General features: G+C 44.0%; 2 protein-coding genes across 3 annotated transcripts; one reads left to right on the top strand and one right to left on the bottom strand.

Moving 5' to 3' along the window:
• Positions 1-604: 604 nt before the first annotated feature.
• LOC309336309 (C-type lectin domain family 2 member D-like) lies at positions 605-7,803 on the top strand (the record flags this gene model as incomplete). Its single annotated transcript, XM_081851931.1, has 6 exons — positions 605-813; positions 2,444-2,487; positions 3,516-3,581; positions 4,935-5,116; positions 6,374-6,477; positions 7,362-7,803. 6 exons carry the CDS (start codon positions 605-607, stop codon positions 7,483-7,485), a joined length of 729 nt encoding a protein of 242 aa, XP_081708057.1. The 3' UTR covers positions 7,486-7,803.
• A 2,910-nt stretch (positions 7,804-10,713) lies between these two features.
• On the bottom strand, positions 10,714-19,229 carry LOC309337219 (killer cell lectin-like receptor subfamily B member 1B allele A). 2 transcript variants are annotated; one of them, XM_081853971.1, is made up of 6 exons: positions 19,060-19,229; positions 15,940-16,038; positions 14,600-14,716; positions 12,671-12,828; positions 11,603-11,732; positions 10,714-11,020 (listed from the first exon to the last, which is right to left on the bottom strand). In XM_081853971.1, the coding sequence occupies exons 1-5, from the start codon at positions 19,148-19,150 to the stop codon at positions 11,613-11,615; spliced, it is 585 nt and encodes a 194-aa protein (XP_081710097.1). In that variant the 5' UTR covers positions 19,151-19,229; the 3' UTR covers positions 10,714-11,020; positions 11,603-11,612. The 2 variants fall into 2 exon arrangements, with proteins under 2 accessions (XP_081710097.1, XP_081710096.1); XM_081853970.1 differs by having other exon boundaries at positions 11,617-11,732.
• Between the last annotated feature and the right edge of the window lie 626 nt (positions 19,230-19,855).

Genomic DNA, 19,855 nt, shown 5'->3' with positions numbered 1-19,855 from the left:
CTCCAGGATCGTGGTGAGGCACTAGAAATCCTCCAATGGGGGCTATAGTCTGACTTCATCCAAATCCAGGATTGTGATACAGCGGAAGATATTTGCTGTTGCATTGTCTCTTCATTACATGATTATGAAATTGTTCTTATGGTGGTTTGCAGAGAAGGGGTAGTGACATAGCTGTCAACTTACAGATTTGAAAATAAGGGACCAGCAGCCAAAATAAGGAATCAACAATTACTTTGATAAAATACATATTTTGTTGCATGCAAATGGCTTTAGATACCTATTAGGTCCATAAATTACCATATAGCATATATTCAACACAAAAAAACCAGCAACAATTTGTTGTTGACAAAGGGCAGCTGGACATAGAAAGGGCCCCATTACCTTCAGTAGCTTATTTAAGGGACATCATCAATAAGGGACAGCAGCGGGACATGGCGCTGGGTTAAGGGACTGTCCCGCCAAATAAGGGACGCTTGACAGCTATGAGTAGTGAACAGTGGAATTATGGGATGGAAGGGAGAAAAGTCAAAGAAGGGGGTGGGGGGCATGTTTCAAAGACTGTGAAAGAACATTGAAGGAATGTGGGCACATCAAACAGAAGGCGATGGCTGAGCCACGTTTTTCAGGAAGGGAGCCTGAAAGACTGAAACAAATAGTAACCAAAGATCCAACCACCGTCATATCAGAGCTCAGCTGGGGCCTGGCTGCCAGTTCCAACTCTCCTGACCTTGGACAGGAGAGTCCAGGTCCTGCTGTCTTGAAGGAAGAAATGGACAATGGTCAGCCACAGAGAAATGTCCTACGCCAGAGAAGGTAAAAACAAATAAAATGTTGTTCCAATTCTCTCTCCAGCTTGTTGCTTTTCCTCTGGCTCACATCCCTGCAACTTTCTGTCCTCAACTCTGGTTTTGTCTGTTGAGGGATGTGGCAAAATTCATTTTCCATCTGGCACAAGCCCCTTAATACCCCATTGCCTCACCAGGAAGCTACCTTGGCTATTCCAGGAATTAGAAGGCTTGGTAAGCTTTTAACACTTGCAGGATCCAGGGATTAGAGGGGTCTGGCATACAGCTTAACACACACACACACACCAAATTTATAATGCTATGTTTGGGGGAGAACCATGACATCACAAGCCCATGCACTTAATGTGTATCTCACACAGATTTGTGGAAAGCATTACGAAACCTAGAATTACTAAGCAAATTAACAAACCAGGAAGAGGAAAGTGAAACATAGTTTCAAAAAACAAAAACAGTCTTTCTGAATCCTTCTTAACAAACATGTAGATAAAGCTGATCCATTAAACATTACACTCTCTCTCTCTCTCTCTCTCTCTCTCTCTCTCTACTTTTGCAAAATCTCTTACCAAAAATACCCCCACATTTGAACTCATGCAGGAGCAGGTTTCCTCCAATTTACTATTCGAAGAACAAAGTATAAAAGTAATCATCATCATCATGATTTTATTAGTACCCTGACCATCTGACTGGGTTGTCCCAGCGACTCTGGGTGGATTCCAACAGGATATACAAACACGGTAAAACATCAAACATTAAAAACCTTCCCTATACAGGGCTGCCTTCAGATGTCTTCTGAATGTCAGTTAGCTGTTTAACTCCTTATCTGATGGGAGGGCGTTCCACAGGGCGAGTGCCACTACTGAGAAGGCCCTCTGCCTGCTTCCTTGTAACTTCACTTCTTGCAGTGAGGGAACAGCCAGAAGGTCCTTGGTGCTGGATCTCAGGGTCCAGGCTGAGCAAAACTGGGAGAAATATGCAGTGGGGTCCCCCAAGCTATTATTTGTACTGGATTTATTCAGTAATGACTGCTGAGTCAGGGAAGAGGGCAAAGGGGAAGACAACAGCAAATGATTGTTTATTGTTTTAAAAAACGACAACAACCCGCAAGCAGAATACAGTGGTACCTCAGGTTACAGATGCTTCATGTTACAGACTCTGCTAACCCAGAAATAGTACCTCGGGTTAAGAACTTTGCTTCAGGATGAGAACAGAAATTGTGTGGCGGCGGCGCAGCGGCAGCGGGAGGTCCCATTTGCTAAAGTGGTGTCTCAGGTTAAGAACAATTTCAGGTTAAGAACAGACCTCCAGAACAAATTAAGCTCTTAACCCGAGGTACCACTGTATAAAGCGCTTCCAAAGGTACCCAACAGCAGAGCAATTTAAGATAGGAGAAACTGGGCAATAAAATGGCAAGTGCAGTTCAGTTTGAGTGAATGCAAAGTGGGTCAGATCTTCACATTTACTTGTGATGGAGTCTGAGAACTAGCTGCAACCATCAAGGAAAGAGATGTTTCACGGCGGCTAGCTCAAAGGAGATCCAGTGGGACCACCAAACAACAAAGGAGTGCAAGGAATAATAAGAGCAATGTGGATAAATTAGAAGGACCCTCGATCCGATCAAGCATGTTCTTCTGTTTAAGGAATCATCCCGAAGCAAGAGCGCATGAAGGGCCTGCAATGCAAGGTGAGTATGAAAGGCCTTACGACGTTGTGAGACACTGGAAACAATATACTACTGAATAGGGGGACCTCAATATACTGTTGAATATTGGAGGACCACATTACAGTGGTACCTCGGGTTACATACGCTTCAGGTTACAGACTCCGCTAACCCAGAAATAGTGCTTCAGGTTAAGAACTTTGCTTCAGGGTGAGAACAGAAATCGTGCTCTGGTGGCGCGGCAGCAGCAGGAGACCCCTTAGCTAAAGTGGTGCTTCGGGTTAAGAACAGTTTCAGGTTAAGAATGGACCTCCAGAACGAATTAAGTTATTAACCCGAGGTACCACTGTATATCTATATCAAGTTTTTTTTTAAAAAATAGCACATGATAGAGGAGCAGGTTGAGTACACTGCTGCTCTATCCGTCTTCAAAAGAGGTCCGGGCAGGAGAACATTTGAGTGGGGAAGGACCAGCAAGAAGCCACTTTTGATTTACCAGAGCTGTCACATTCCAGCACCGGGGCGGGGGGTGGGGAGGCGAGACAGCATGAATATGCATGCTTTTATGCCCAATCATCTGTGACTTTTCTACACAAGATGGGGAGGGAGCTAAGAAACCAGAAGATATCATAGAACTGTTTAACATTTCAAAAGCAAAAAAACAACAACCCTGGCTTACATAGTGTTATAAGGGGGGGGGGGGTATCAAATGGAAACATATTTGGTGCCCGAGGCAGAGCAGCAAAAATAACAGCAACAATAATACATTCAGTGATGAATAATTTGCACCCTCTCTCATGATACCCAAAACTGGCTGCCTAACAGTAGGGCCGGCCGTGCTGTTAGGTTAAATCAAGCGTACTTCTGTGCATTTGCAGTTTCCCTCGTTTTCTTACAGTTTGGTAGTTTCCCCCCCTCCCCAAATTTGTTCATTTTGTTCCTATGACCAGAACTGCAAAATGCCACTGAGATAAAATAAATTATATATTCTCTTTGCCCCATTCTAGGCATTAGCACAGCCCTCCTCATTTGTCTGTTTTATTTCCTTTCAGAGAATCAACAAAGAACTATTATCACAGCTGCAATCATAAGCATCCTATTCATAGTTTGGTGGGCAGGTGAGTTTTCTGAATTATTATTATTTTTAGTGCTTTGTTCTAGGTCTCTGCCCACTGGCCATTGCCCCCTGCTGCTGGTGAGTGCCAGCGCTAGGTCTGCCAAGTGGAGATGCCAGCGTTCTACCCACAGCAACCACAGAAATCCCTCCTCAGCTACCCTAGGGAAGAAATGGCAAGGGCTGTCCTCTGGGGTTTCCTGGCATGATTCAGATCCCTTTCCCCATCACAAGGGGCCTTTGATTCCCACTTCAACCGTCAGGTGAGGTTGATTTGATTTCCCTCCCTGCTTGTTCCTGATGTATATCTTCACTCACCCCTTCTTCCCTGTCAGGAAGGGACACACCATTTTGTAGTTCGCCTCAGGTGGCAAAATCTCTTGGGCCAGGTGTGAATGTAAGGGGGTGTCAGAGTCACCCGTGGTCCCAGCTCACAAGAGACCAAAGTCCACTCCAGCTTATGTACAAAAGCTTTTATTGAAGAACATCATTAGCTTCACATCCGAGCTCCGTGACTCTACGTCTGTTACCCTTAGACCGCTGAAGTCCCCTCTGAGTCGGTCCCCCCTCTACACCAGTTTAAGAGGCTTGTACTGGTCCACCTCTTTCTCTCTTTCCTTTTCCGCAGGGTCTTTCTGCCCCCCTGTGCTCTCTCCCTTCGGGACTCTCCAGAGGCTGAATCCTCTGCCGCCTCCTCCCCCCTCCTTCGGGCTTTGGGACCAGGCTCCTCCCCAGGACTCTCTTCATTTCCGCGCGCCTCCCATTTTGAACTTGGCGCGCGTACGTTGCTCCTGACCTTCCCTTCGACAGTTACACTGCCCTCGATACTACTTTCCTCCCCTTCCGGCAGGACGTCTTGCCCTGATCTCCTTCCCCTCTCTGCTTCCTGTTCTGCTCCTTCTGACACACTGGTCACTCCTCCCCTCTCACTCCGTTCCAGCGGAGCAGCCGGTCTCGCTCTCCAACTCCCACTGGGGGTTCCCCCTTCGTTTCCCTGCTCCTGACTGCTTCCCCCTCTAGCTCCCCTTGGCTTGACCAGAGGGGCTCCCTTTTGGGAGTCCTCCGATTCACTGGACGGACTCATGGACAATCTTGGGTCATTGTCATCCTCTTCCTCGTCACTCTGGAATCCTTCCCCCTCACTCTCTGTCTCCTCCCTCATCTGCGCCTCTCTCCCTGAACCCCTGACAGGGGGGTTGAATTCTGCACAAATATTCATCATTTTATGATCATATCTACTCATATTTTAGCATTAAACTAATAATAATAATAATAATAATAATAATAATAATAATAATAATAATAATAATAATGTAGGCAAGTTCAGAGGAGAGTTTTTTTTCTCTTACATTTGCAGCACAGTATACTAATCAGCCATCCTGTGCGGTGTCATCTGTTCGAGCCTGTCCAGCTTTGTGGATCAACTATGAGGGAAAATGCTACTTTTTCTCAGAGGAAAAAGGAGATTGGGCTTCCAGTCAGATATTTTGTGATTCACATAATTCCGTCCTGGCTGTGATTGACAGTGAGCAAGAAAAGGTACGTCCAACCAATGACATTTGAGAGGCAATTAAGTCTGTGAGAAAATTACTGCTATACAGCCCTGACAGAAACACAAAGTCAACTCTTGATTCATCTTGAATCGTCATAACTTGGGACATGAGCAAATTCTCCATCTCAGCCGCCAAGGAACCATTTTCTTTGCCATGTTTTCAAATATATTGATATGCAGGATTTTGGAAAGGTGACGAAAGACTAGGATGTCGTTGGGTCACCTATGATGTACATCATTGTAGATAAATGTTTAAACAAGTATTACAGTGAGCAGGGCTGATGGTAATACAGAATCCATGTACAGTGGTACCTCGGGTTACAAATACCTCAGGTTACAGAGGTAGTAGTAGTACCTCGAGTTAAGAACTTTACCTCAGGATGAGAACAAAAATCGCGCACCAGCGGAGTGGCAGCAGCGGGAGGCCCCATTAGCTAAAGTGGTACCTCAGGTTAAGAACAGTTTCAGGTTAAAAACGGACCTCCAGAACGAATTAAGTTCCTAACCTGAGGTACCACTGTAATTATTTAAGCTCAGCACTGGTGCTAGAGAGGGGAGACTGGCAATGGTGACAATTCAAACTGCTGGAGCTGACCTTTAAAGCCCTAAACGGCCTCGGCCCAGTATACCTGAAGGAACATCTCCACCCCCATCGTTCTGCCCAGACACTGAGGTCCAGCTCCGAGGGTCTTCTGGCGGTTCCCTCACTGCGAGAAGCCAAGTTACAGGGAACCAGGCAGAGGGCCTTCTCGGTAGTGGCACCCGCCCTGTGGAACACCCTCCCGTCAGATGCCAAAGAAATAAACAACTATCTGACTTTTAGACGACATCTGAAGGCAGCCCTGTTTAGGGAAGCTTTCAATATTTGATGGATTATTGTATTTTAATATTTTGTTGGAAGGCGCCCAGAGTGGCTGGGGAAACCCAGCCACATGGGCGGGGTATAAATTATTATTATCATCATCATCATCATCATCATCATCTTCCCAGAAACAGCAGTCCCTTTGCTGGGATGGGGCCTGCAAAGCAGTGAAGAGGTCTGTCTTTGCAGCTGCCCTGCCCCATTCTCATCCTGGCAAATACAGAGTGCGGCCACCTCATCACCCACCCCATGCTGCTGCTGTATAGGCAGCCAACTAAGATCAGCTCCACTACAGAATCATAGAATCACATCAACACAAAGGGATAAGAAGGGATTTCTTTGAAGACAGCAGTTCTAAATCTGAATTTTGTGTGGCTTTAAGGCATTCATTCTGCGCTACATCAGGGACACTGGTCACTGGATTGGCCTGAGGAAGAACTCTGGAGAAACCTGGAAATGGGGAAATGGGCAAGAATTCAAGAACACGTGAGTCCTTGTTCTCTTCAGTGTCTGGACTCTGGGATGGAAACCACCAAGTAGCCTGACAATTGCCTACATACAGATCTGCCATTCTTCCACATTTGTACATGGCTATACTATTTCTTAGAAATTATTAGACGTTAACCCAATTCTCAGATTAATGTACCACAAAGGGATGGGGTTAGGGAGGATTGGGATCAAAATTGTGATGGGTGGGTATGGGGGAATCTTGTGGCACAACCAACAGAATAGGTTTGTGAATGAAGAAGGAATAGTTCATGTTTTCTGCCTTGGAAAGATCAAACTAGCCCTGACCATGCAGAGAAGAGAAGTATGTTGTGTAGATATGAAGTAAACACAGAGAGTTAGCAAAATATCTTTTTTATTATTTGTAATGAGTTCTAGCACAACTTTCACCAGCTCGTTGCAGAAGCTTACATACACAAAATAAAAATAGCACTAGAAACCTATCACACAGCAACACTGTAATCAGGGCAAAACATAATGCTTAATTGTTTATTAAAAAGTAGGCAAGATTAAGTGAGGATTATTTGTGATTTTATAAATATGTCCATTTAAAATGGGAAGATGGAGGACCTTGTTAACATACTTTCCCATTTTTAGATGGATATTGAAAAAAAATATTTTAAAAATTGTATAATAGACAACTGGGAGAGAATTCCCTAAGTGCTGGTGCCAGCACCAAGGAGGCCCTACCTCTTATCACTAAAGAGGGACTACTGTAGTCAGTCTTAAGGTTCCTATGAGCACAGACAGAAGTACAATACATCTGTGCTCTGAGATATGTCATTTTGGACACTTTCCTCCTTCTGTGAAACAGAGAATGGCCCCCTTGGCTTGATCCTGTTTTCTTGGTTCTTTTGCTGCAGGTTGGAGCTGAAAGAAGACGGAGAGTGTGCATTTCTGAGCACTGACATTGCCATGTCAGATTGTCAGGTAGCAAGAAACTGGATCTGTAGCCAGCCTGATACTTATACAAGAAGCAGAAGTTAGGGCGCCATCATAACCCAAGATCCACTGGGGTGAACAGGCAACATAGGAGATGCAAATGAGAACTCCAGCCAGTAATCTGGTCTCTGAATTTTTGGACCAACTAAATTTTCCAAGTCGTCATCAAGTGCAGCTTTTCCTCTCTTTGAAACAGAGAATGGCCAGCTTGGCTTAATCATGCTGTTGTCTTGGAACTTTTGTTGGAGGTGAAAGAAGAAAATCAAGTGTGCATTTCTGAGCTTCTTTGTAACCCCACTTTCTAAAGCAGCGCCCATATATTCTGTCTCTTTCATTTCCATGTAATAAACCAAATTCTTACAAGTTCCTCATATGACAAATTCTTGATTAGGCAAAAGTGTTAAAGGCATGCACACAGTTTAAATGGACGCATATCCTGGCCCCATGCAAAAGGGCTCCATTCCTCTCGAGAGTGTACGTCAAGTCTATACACATATGTGGGTTTAGACATACCATTGACACGTATGTGCAAACAGACGGACCCCTGGGAACAAGTGGTTCCATTCCTATATGTGTGGTCTGGTCCAGAGAGTAGCATTGAGATAGTGCTCTTTGAACCTGTGGCATTTGTGCTATTGGGTTCTGTAGGGCACTTTCTGCCCCCAGTTCTACTTAATATGAAGCCATTGGGAGCTCTGGAATATGGTGCCATCAGCACTCTAATGACATGTAGCTTCATAAGTTCTGTATCGGGAGAGGCTGCGGAAGCCCTGGGAATCAAAGAGATGGAAGATACTTCCAAGGATTCAACCCCCTACAATGCAGGAATCTCAACTAAAGCAGCCGTGACAGATGGCAACCCGCGTTTTGGTGGGGGTTGCATTCTGGGTCATCGCACGCAATGGTGGAGCACATGTAAGCCCACCCCTCCCCGCTATGACCCTACCCCATTCCACCCCCTTTTCCTTCACTTCTGGGTCCACAGCGATGCGTGGGTGCATGGTTGTGTGTGCTTTGAACATAAGGAAAATGGTTGTTGCCTGTAAATAACTTGTGGGTACTCCTGGGTGCAAGGGACGCGGGTGGCGCTGTGGGTTAAACCACAGAGCCTAGGACTTGCTGATCAGAAGGTTGGCGGTTCGAATCCCCGCGACGGGGTGAGCTCCCATTGCTCAGTCCCTGTTCCTGCCAACCTAGCAGTTCGAAAGCATGTTAAAGTGCAAATAGATAAATAGGTACCACTCCAGCGGGAAGGTAAACAGTGTTTCCGTGCGCTGCTCTGGTTCGCCAGAAGTGGCTTAGTCATGCTGGCCACATGACCTGGAAGCTGTACACCGGCTTTTTGGTTTTTTGGGGAAATTTCATGTGTGTGCAGTGGCATAGCGTGGGTTGTCAGCACCCGGGGCAAGGCAAGTAATTTGCGACCCCTAACCCGTGGATTTGCGCCCCCTAACCCGTGGATTTGCGCCCCCTAACCCGTGGATTTGCCCTAACCCCAGATGTTGCGCCCGGTGCGGCCGGCCCCCCCTGCACCCCCCACGCTACGCCAGTGTGTGTGTGTGTGTGTGTGTGTGTGTGTAGGATCTAGAATAGATCTGCAGCTTCTCCCTGCATCTGTTTCTTCAGTTGATACAGGCAGAAGCTGCGGAGCCATCCCAGCCTTCACAGTTTTGATTTCTGCTTGCTATGTCGCCTAATGACCAGCAGCATAACCCATTCTTAGCATGGCACTGCTACAAGGTCTAGAAATCCCATTCCTGCCACAGGACCAAGTCTTCAGGCTGGCCTCCCTCTCCAGGAACCTAGATCTTGAACCAGGAATCTTCCTATGGGTGGAAGATGATGGCAAACAGAGCTGAGATAGGTTGGTTTGATCACACGACACAGTCGACCCCTTTTGAAGACGCACAAATAGACAGCTGCCAAATCACTCCTCCAGCCTCTCAGAAAATGGAAATGCCGGGATTTGGCCTTGTGATTGGCAGTGAAAAACCAACAGCATTGTGCCCTGATAGATATGGCAATCCTTTTATTTAAATTACACCCATACTCCCTTTTGTACCGTGTGGTTCTCAAAGCAGCTATGTCTGGCCACTGGATGGGCAGAAACGTGGACATATTTGAAGGAAATAAAGTTCTTGATTTAATCCACTTTTTAATTCCTCATAGAAATATTTACCTTGCACTTGCAACAGAAGGGTTTGTCTTCTTTGATCTATGATTGGTTGAAATCTATGCACCACAAAGCCTTCTCATCCTCTGTTTGGAAATATGCTTTTATGGTCGATTCCTCAACAGGTGAAACAACCCCTTAACTGGCAAAAGACTGACAGAATAATAGACCTTTTCTGAAACTGAGAACCAAATTCAGCGATGAATGAAAAGGTGCACTCCCTGACCAATGCTCAGATAAAAGGAGGAGGAGGAGAACAGCCACACAGGAAATGTGGCCTCTGAACACTTGGCCACTTCTCAGAATTTCTGCTATGCTCTTTACAATGGAAAATGTAATAGTTTTTCATTTCCCGAAACAGTGGTGAGGCAAAGACACGGTGTCTTAACAGAACTCTTAGCTTGTTGTCTTGTGGTTTCATTTATTTATTTTTAAAAAGGAGTGGCATTACACATATTATCTGAAACCATGGGGGGTGGGGGAATGTAAAATAAAGATACTTGCTCTGGGAGAAAATATGCAGTCCTGGCATAGAGTAAAATCTGATAAAGGTGGTAAGGAACAGGTGGCACTGTGGTCTAAACCACTGAGTCCCTTGGACTTGCTGATCAGAAGGTCGGCGGTTCAAATCCCCACGACGGGGTGAGCTCCCGTTGCTCAGTCCCAGCTTCTGCCAACCTAGCAGTTCGAAGCACGGCAGTGCAAGTAGATAAATAGGTACTGCTGCGGCAGGAAGGTAAACAGTGTTTCTGTGCACTCTGGTTTACGTCACGGTGTCCTGTTGTGCAAGAAGCAGTTTAGTCCTGCTGGCCACATGACCCAGAAAACTGTCTGTGGACAAACGCTGGCTCCCACGGCCTGAAAGCGAGATGAACGCTGCAACCCCATAGTCGCCTTTGACTGGACTTAACCGCCCAGGGTCCTTTACCTTTACCTAATAACTGGTGAACTTCCCTTTGCTTTTGACTTCAGATTCTTCACTTAATTGCATTATAATAGTATTACATTAATAGAAAGCAATGATAGGAACTCAAAGGAACTGACAAACTGACGGGCTTTGTTCCAATATAGCAAAAGTTTGAATTTTATGACAGTTGCCCATAATACACAAATTATTACTAGGGCTTTTGGCTTCCTGCCGTAAGTCAGTTAAGGAGCATCCTGGCAACTGCAGACTATTCTGGGCTGGAGGCGATCTTGCAAACTGCACAAGAAGTCAGTAGGCAACTCATTGTTCAGAAAAAGATGGTTTCTTACTTCCAACACTTGACACCATTTTGTGCTTATATCTGGAAAGCTGCTTTCATGCACATCCAATGAGATAAAGAACTGCATGCATCAGAAATAACACCATTTCGCCTTATCACCCCACAGCTGTTTACTTTAGCAGGGTCCGATACTGTAAACCTGCAAAATAAAGGAAACGATTTGTTGTTGCTTTTAAAAAAAGAAAAGAAAAGACTCTGTCATTCAGTATCAGGATACTGTTCTTATTCTCACATCAAAACCTTTCCCTTCATGCCAAGAGGTGAGCTATTTATCCTCAGCTGACTGACATGCAGCTGATTGACATCCAATGCCCTTTTAAAATGTATTGGGGAGAAGGGGGGGCTCTTGGGCTGCTTTTATAAAAATGTATTTTGTGTTTTTATATTGTGATTTTAAGTTGTAACTGTACTGAGACCTGTGGGTACAGGGCAGTATATAAATTTAATAAATAAAAATAAAAATAATACCAACAAACGTCACCAGATGCCTCTTGGGACAGATGAAAACTTATACCTTGGCATCAGTAAAGGCATCTCTTTTATTTATATTGGTAGTTCATAGTTTTATTTATATTTGTGTATGCATAGATTTGAAGGTTGTTGTTAAGGCCTCCCTTTTCTTTTTATTTCTGTGTTTTATTTACATTAGTAGGTCTATGCTTCTTTGCTAACATGTAAATCAATTAAAAAATAAAAAATTACAGAAATCATCTGTGCACACCTGGAACTACTCACAGTTCTCCCTTGAAGGGGGATCCATCAATCCATTCCCAGGTCCACTCTTCAGAGAGTCTGGCTGTTTTGAGTCCCAACCAATACCGGTTTTTCTTTGTCATATTCTTTATGATTGCCTATAATGGAACAGACAAGGGTTTGCCAGGGCTTTTCTTTCAGCTGGAACTTGCCAGAACTCAGTTCTGGCACCTCTCAGGTGGGCACCATTACCATTATAAGAAAACAAGGGAGGTCTTCATGGTGAGTTCTGGCACCTCTTTTTCTAGAAAAATAGCACCGGATGTTGCCATTCTGACCACTGAATCAACAGTTCATGCTCAGTTCCATCAGCTTCATTTCTATGGAGCTCTTCATTGCTCCACATCCTGCTCCTTAGCCATCTTCAGCTGACCCAGGTGGAAATCCTTTTAGCTGAGAAAAGGAGGGGGTCCCCTACTTCTGTATGTGCGTATAAGCACCTTCTGTACAAATCTGCATGCATTTTAACTAATGTGTATTTAATATTGTGGAGATGTGTATCTGATTTCAGCAGTGGCTGGCTAAAGCAGCTTTTAGGCCAAGGCAGGATTGACAGCAAGGCTCAAGGGATTGGATGGATGGATTGCAATTTAAGTGCATTTTTTGCTACTTTTTATACACACCATTGGAGGGTGAAGAGAATGAAGTCTGAACCAGGAAGTCCATGTTTCAAATTTCCCCTCTGCCATAACATGAACACACTAGGTGGCCTTAGGCAAGCTGCTCTCTGAGCCTCTAGCCTTCCAACTGCACTACGGAACATAATAATACTGAGCATTTAAAAAGGTTGCTACGTATAAGGATTACAATTGGATCATGCATGTAAAGCCCTCTGAACACTTACAAGATCTATACAAATGTCATTGAGCAAAGTTACATGTGCTGTTGAGGAATAAAGCATCCTGACGGATGGTTAGGACTTATGGGAGCTGAAGTCCAACAATTGAAGGATCACAGGTCCTACAGAAGTCTCTTGTGGGCTTTGCTTCAACTGGATTCCTGTTGGCTAGACATTTCTCATAAGCTGCATATTTACCATCTCCTGCTGGTCCTGAATCACAAGCAGGGTGGAGTTCTTTCCTCTGCAGTCCTCTTGGCTCTCAGCCCAGGTTGTTATAGCTTGAGAGATCCAGTAGCAGATGTCCCTGTGCAGTTCCCAGTCCTTGGGGCATATTTTGCAGTTTGGGGCATCCTCTAGTGGTAGAGAGGGAAAGCAAGAGGCAGAATATTTCCGTGCATAAATGGATGCTCTTATTTCCCCCCTCATGGGAGAATCTGAGAATTTATTGCATATTACAAAATGTCTCATTGCAAAGGGGAGCTTTATTTATTTCAGTAAATTAATGTCCTTCCCTTCTACCCAGGAGTTTTGAGTAACGTGTAGAATCCCAAGCGGTCTCAGATACTAGTTAAACATTTCCCTCTCTTTTGAGAGGAAACTACATCAGAACCTGACTTCATGCTGCCTTTGTGATGCTGCAAGACTGCGTGAGGAGGAAATGCACCCGGGGCCAACACCCCTCTGGCCCTCCCACGCAATGCCACTACTGATGAACTCAGCGTGTGAAGAGGCTAAGCTGGTTGCTCTAGCCTGGCTGCATGACACTCACAAGCCAATCTTGTGCTCCTATACCAAGAATTTATGAACTTCCACCACTTTGGAACTAAACTAAGTTTTACTGCCTGTGCAAACTTTCTGAGTGGTATATGGAGCATGGTTTGTAAGTAAACCATTTCTAACATACTAAACATGTGATCTTTTCCTATGCTGAGGGAAGACAAGACTTTTTTGGAACACAATTGGAAAGACATATTTTCGAGGTCTAACAGCCTATATTTCCAGACTTTACTTTGCCCCAAACTTGGATCTGGGCACCCAGGAATTTCCCTTTCTATATATATCATGTTTTAACTTGCAGCAACAGTTTCAACATGCCTCAGTTCCAATTCTTCAGTATCATCCACCAAAGTAATCATCCTATCCTGTTTTCCAAAGCAAAGTTAGGTAGCCTCCACACCTGCTTCCTCTTTCCACCTTTGAGTGTGTGTGTGGCTGTGCCTTCAGATCTGTTTTTGACGTGTGTGTGTGTGTGTGTGTGTGTGTGTGTAACTGTTTTAGAAACCACCCTCTGGTCTTCCATGTCCAGCTTCACCTAGCTGAGGCCTAGGCTGCAAAGTGAGCCCAGGGAGGGAGAGCAGGCTTTACACCCTATATCACATCTTACACCTTCTTTGCTTGCTCCTTGTCTGTATGTTGTGTGTTAGTTTAATAAAGCTTAGGGTTATTTAGTGCATGTTGTGACTGAGCTACCCCCACTGATGTTAATGGTTACGCATTATTGCTGAGCTATTCCCACAGAAGTGGGCGTATGTTTTGATTGTGTGCGCGCTTAATAAATATCCCCATTTTTAAAAGCTGTGTGAGTGAGAGTTACTAGGGAAATCTGCCAAGATACACTATTGCCAACATCCAAAGATCCTAATGCACAGGACTCCTAGAACATGCATAAGTGAAACATTTGTCGACTGCGGAGAGTTGCTAACACACATTTGGGAAAGGACTGACCATAGGCCAGTGAACCTAGCAGTCCTTCTGACCAGGGCATAAGTAGAAGCACACTGGCCATTACATAGAAGGCAGCACTATGTAAACATCCCATTGGCTCCTGGCTATCCTGGGGTTTGTGGGTTAATGAAGCCTGCAAGGTTCTTTCCATTACAGAGATATGAAAAGACATTTGCCAACCACAGCATAATCGCTTAGGCTGAGAATTAATTTGAGCAGCCCTTCTAGGAGGATGCGGAAGTCAATACATCTGAATTCTGTGTCATATTTTAAAAGTAAAACTTTTAAATGGTGTTTTAATAGTAGGTCTCACTTGGAAGATGCAAGGGGCTGATGTCCAGACAGTGTTTCTGGTACACATACACAAAGCATGAGTCATCCATGAGTGGCTGGGGTTACCTGTTCTGCTGTTGTTTGGAGAGCTGCACATATAGCTTTTCAGCTGCAGCTTAAATTCAGAGTCAGTGGCGTTGTTGATGGTGACGGTGTCCTCTGGTCTTTCTTTGGGCTGCAAAACTAAATACATTTTATAGTGTTGCATTGTTATGGGTAACTGTTGGGATACAGTTTGTTTTTCTTGCACAATAAAAGAAACATAGCCATTTTGTTTTGTTACATAGGTAAAGGTATAGGGACCCCTGACCATTAGGTCCAGTCGTGATTGACTCTGGGGTTGCGGCCCTCATCCTGCTTTATTGGCCGAGGGAGCCGGCGTACAGCTTCCGGGTCATGTGGCCAGCATGACTAAGCCGCTTCTGGTGAACCAGAGCAGCGCACAGAAACGCCGTTTACCTTCCCACTGGAGTGGTGCCTATTTATCTACTCGCACTGGCGTGCTTTTGAACTGCTATGTTGGCAGGAGCTGGGACTGAGCAACGGGAGCTCACCCCATTGCGGGGATTCGAACCGCTGACCTTCTGATCGGCAAGTCCTAGGCTCTGTGGTTTAACCCACAGCGCCACCCGTGTCCCTGTTTTGTTACATAGCCAAATGTAATTCATGAAGGCATAGGGTACATATGTTTGGCACCTTGTGACCTGTCATCAAATGATGAAGAATCCTGCTGTTAGGACAAAACAAGCAGGGCATCAAGGAGCATTCTTAGGAATATTAAAATATTCCAGCAGGCATCTGGTTGGCCACAGTGAGAACAGGATGCTGGACTAGATGATCCAGCAAGCTTTTTTATATTCTTCTGTGGTAACAGAAGCCACCTAGCATGTTGGCCTGGCAGGTTACGGTCACAGCTGGATCTGAAACTGTAGTTTTTATCCAACTGAATTCACTGGATTTTATTTCTGATCCTTGTAAATAGGCAAAGGATCGCAGCTTGTGTGTGTGCATGTTTTCTTTGCTGCTTTGTTTGTTGTTGTGTGTGTGTTTTCATATTGTTTATTGTTATGCTATCTTTACGTGTATGGTTTTCGCAAATTAACCCGAACATTTTGGACAAATGGAATACAAATGCATTTCTCAAATAAATAAATAAGTTTGAAATGTCCACACTATTTTCTGTTCACCAGCTGATCAGTGCCTTTGATGAAAAGCAGAGTAACAGTAGCCTTCCAGCATGGTCAGCATTTACTGGACTGCACCAGGAAACATTATCTGTATTCGCACTCTCAGGCTGCAAGCCTATTCCCACCTGGGAGCAAATGCTACTAAATCCAATGAGGGTTAAATTGCACAGGATTGCAAATATTCTTGGAGAAACCAACATTAAGCACTCAGCTACTCACCCCAAACTATCAGCATTACTATAGCCAGAGTGAGGAGGAGAATCACAGCGCAGGCAGTTCCAAGAGCAACGCGAAGGCCCTGTGTATACTTACGGACATCTGTAAGAATTAAAAGTTGATAAAAGAACTACAGTGGTACCTCGGGTTAAGTACTTAATTTGTTCTGGAGGTCTGTTCTTAACCTGAAACTGTTCTTAACCTGAAGCACCACTTTAGCTAATGGGGCCTCCTGCTGCTGCCACACCGCCGGAGCACAATTTCTGTTCTCATCCTGAAGCAAAGTTCTTAACCCGAGGTACTATTTCTGGGTTAGCGGAGTTTGTAACCTGAAGCGTATGTAACCCGAGGTACCACTGTATGCTTTTTGGTGTAAAGAGATTGCACCTGATGCTGGTGTGACATTATGAATTATGGGTTCTACTGCCTGCACAAACAACTTTGTTTTATATTAAGTCGGGGTTTGGGTGGGATTTACACTCAAAGTGTTTTATTTAAATATGATATTCACAATGTATGAGAACTACAAGATTCAGTAGCTACAGGGCAGTTTTAATTCACACAAGCTTTTGTACAGTTCTAAAAGAGATCCAAAAGAGATCCTTCATTTTTGTTTTTTTGCTTTTTAAAAATGCTAGCAATTCAGCTAATATAGATAGAAGATCAACTTACATCAAATCAATTACTTATTTAAACAGTGCATAACTAAAATATTGACTGCAGTAGACAAAGACAAATGATAAAGGATAATGGATCAAACCTAAGATTCTTAGTACAGAATTCTGTTTGACATTCTGCCATAGTACTTTTTTTTTACTTATTGGGTTTTATAAACAAGAATAATGTTATGCAAATAAGTATAACAAGCTTTCTCATGTCATTTGTATATCACAAAAATAGCATAATAAATCTGGGAAAATACCTACAACATATGTTTCATTATTAAAGGTAAAGGTAAAGGGACCCCTGAGACTCTTGAGAGTCCCACGGACTGCAAGAAGATCAAACCTATCCATTCTTAAGGAAATCAGTCCTGAGTGCTCACTGGAAGGACAGATCCTGAAGCTGAGGCTCCAAGACTTTGGCCACCTCATGAGAAGAGAAGACTCCCTGGAAAAGACCCTGATGTTGGGAAAGATGGAGGGCACAAGGAGAAGGGGACGACGGAGGACAAGATGGTTGGATGATAGTGTTCTCGAAGCTACCAGCATGAGTTTGACCAAACTGCGGGAGTGCCACCCGCGTCCCATGTTTCATTACTAGTGGTCAATATACAAGTTCTTGGTTCATGAATTGGTTTCCCATCACCGCCATACTCTCTCCACTGTCCTGAAGTCTCACCAGATACTTTAGCTTCCCACAAGGCCGCAGGGCAGTTTATACAAAATTGTCTGCCCCTCAGAGACATTGGCTTTCCACCAATGAGGCACTATTCTTGTGTCAATAACATGCTGCAGGATACATCCACAGTAAAATCATCCACAGTAAAATACCTGCCTGGAGGAGTCCCCCCCAAAAAATTTTTACAGGTATGTGGGCTTATCCACACTTACCTCCCCCCTCCCCCACTTTCCAGGCACATTTTCACACTTTAAAGCTCCATGTCTGAGTGCTCTTTTCTTGCTTTCCTCACAAAAACACCCCTCTTTAAACCTGAAGCACAACAAAGAGCAATTCAGTTTTTCTGTGGGTTGCTGTTTGCACTGATTCAGCTTTAAGAGCAGGTTTTCATGGGGAAATTTCCAGGGCAAAAGGAGGAGCACTCAGACATTGAGCTCTAAAGTGATCTCTTGTGGCAGAGCATTCCACCAGGCCGGGGCCACGGCCGAGAAGGCCTTGGCCCTGGTCGAGGCCAGTCTAATCTCCCTGTGACCTGGGACCTCCAGGGTGTTATTATTTGCAGACCGTAAGGTCCTCCGCAGGGCATACCGGGAGAGGCGGTCCCATAGGTACGCGGGTCCTAGGCCATATAGGGCTTTAAAGGTCAAAACCAGCACCTTAAGCCTGATCCTGTACTCCACTGGGAGCCAGTGCAGCGGGTATAGCACTGGGTGAATATGCTCCCATGGCAGAGACCCCGTGAGGAGCCTCACCGCAGCATTCTGCACCCGCTGGAGTTTCTGGGACAGCTTCAAGGGCAGCCCCACCTAGAGTGAGTTAAATGATATGTAATGAATTGAAAAAGATGTTTAAAATAATATTTGTTTTTTTTAAAAAAAAAAAAAGCAGAAGCTTTTCTTTTGGGAATTATAGGGACAGAACTACCCAAACTGTATAGAAATTTATTCATGTATGTGACTACAGTGGCAAGAATGTGATTTGCCCAAAAATGGAAAGAAGAAGAAGTCCCGATGAAAGCAGAAGATATACAAAAACTTACAGGATACGCAGAAACAGGAAAACTTACCGGAAATATAAGAAATCGAGATAACAAACTTTTTTGAAAAAAAGAATGGAAATGGTTTATTGAATATTTACAAACTGTAAACAGATAAGAACATTGGCAGGATTATTGTAATGACCTGCAGATGCACTTAAAGTAGATGAATAAATGATTAAGTTAAATTAATCTGGAATATGCAGAAAATACAATAAAATAAAATAATTAAGGAACTACAGAAAGAAGGAAGTTGGGTTTCAAAATGCTAAAATGATTGTAAAAGTATTGAAATGTATAAACTTGAGGATCATAAATAATTTTTTTTTTAATGAACTGGATCGTTCTGCAGACAAAGCTTGCATTCCATCACTGAGCCCTTTCCTAAATACATGAAGCAAAATAATACTTTCATTAGCCTCTCTTGCTTCCAATTATTTTTATCAGGTGGCTTCATAGAATTATGCAAAGGAGAGGAAAAAAACAAACCCCTTTCTAGTCTCTCCATACCGTTCATGTTTTGTAAACTTCTAGCATGTCCACCCTTTGTAGTTAAATTAAATTTTCTAGAATAAAAGAAGGATGCATCAGTCTGAAGACTATCCAGACGACTACATTGGGCAGCAAGGAAAAAAGGATTTAGCAGAGACCCATGAAACAGAACCTGAGGACTTCAGATTCTGTAACCCACCTGCAGATTAATTACCCTGCACAAAAGAAAATACATGAATAAGTGAGTAACTTACTGCAGTTCCTGCCAGGATGAGGCATCGGAATCCTTGAACAGGAAGGCATTTCCCGAATGTTTAGGTCCGCATATGCTATTTCCCCAGCCATGTGCACAGAAAGCTGAACGTGAACTAAAGGAAGGAAGCTGAGCGACAGCAACAGGAGCTGCAGAGGCAAATGTTCAACTCCAAGCGACAGCGACTAGCACACTCAGCATCACAGGGTCCAAGTGGTCTCTGTCAAAGTTTTTTTTAGACTTCCTTTTCTCATAAGAATCATTGGTTGAGACCAGTGAGTGCATCTCTGTTTAATTACAACTGCACCAGCGTACTTGGCCACTGACTCCACCCAATTCTGCAGGTGCCTGCACAGAGTTGCTTCTCTGCCAGAAACTGCACTTGCTGGCATCCTGTGACCCCTTTATGTTTGGGAACTGGGGATTTGCCATCTGGTATTCTTGAGGACTAGTAACCCACTTTTATTTGATTAACCTTGTGCCTTTTAACTGATTGATTCAATCTACAATACATTTGTTCATTGTTTTATAGGTGTCTTTTGAGATATTGAATTTTCGAGTTAAATGTTGACACCCAGTCTTAGAATAGAACACCTTTCGTTGCTGGGACTTAGCAGTAGCAACATCGCTTCAGAAGATCTTCCCTGGGGAATATAAGAAAAGCTCTCTGATCAATGGTCTCTCAAGATCAGGGTCAGTGAGACAGTGAGTTTTGTAGGAATTAAAACTTAGTTAAAATCCAAATGGGAATCCCATTTATTGATAGTCTCTATATACTATCTCTCTTTGCAACAGAG

The sequence above is a fragment of the Podarcis erhardii genome (genome assembly GCF_964252035.2).
Source record: "Podarcis erhardii genome assembly, chromosome: 2".
Classification (NCBI taxonomy): Eukaryota; Metazoa; Chordata; class Lepidosauria; order Squamata; family Lacertidae; genus Podarcis; species Podarcis erhardii.
The sequence above is the reverse complement of the archived record's forward strand: the minus strand, read 5'-3'. Positions and strand labels throughout refer to the sequence as shown.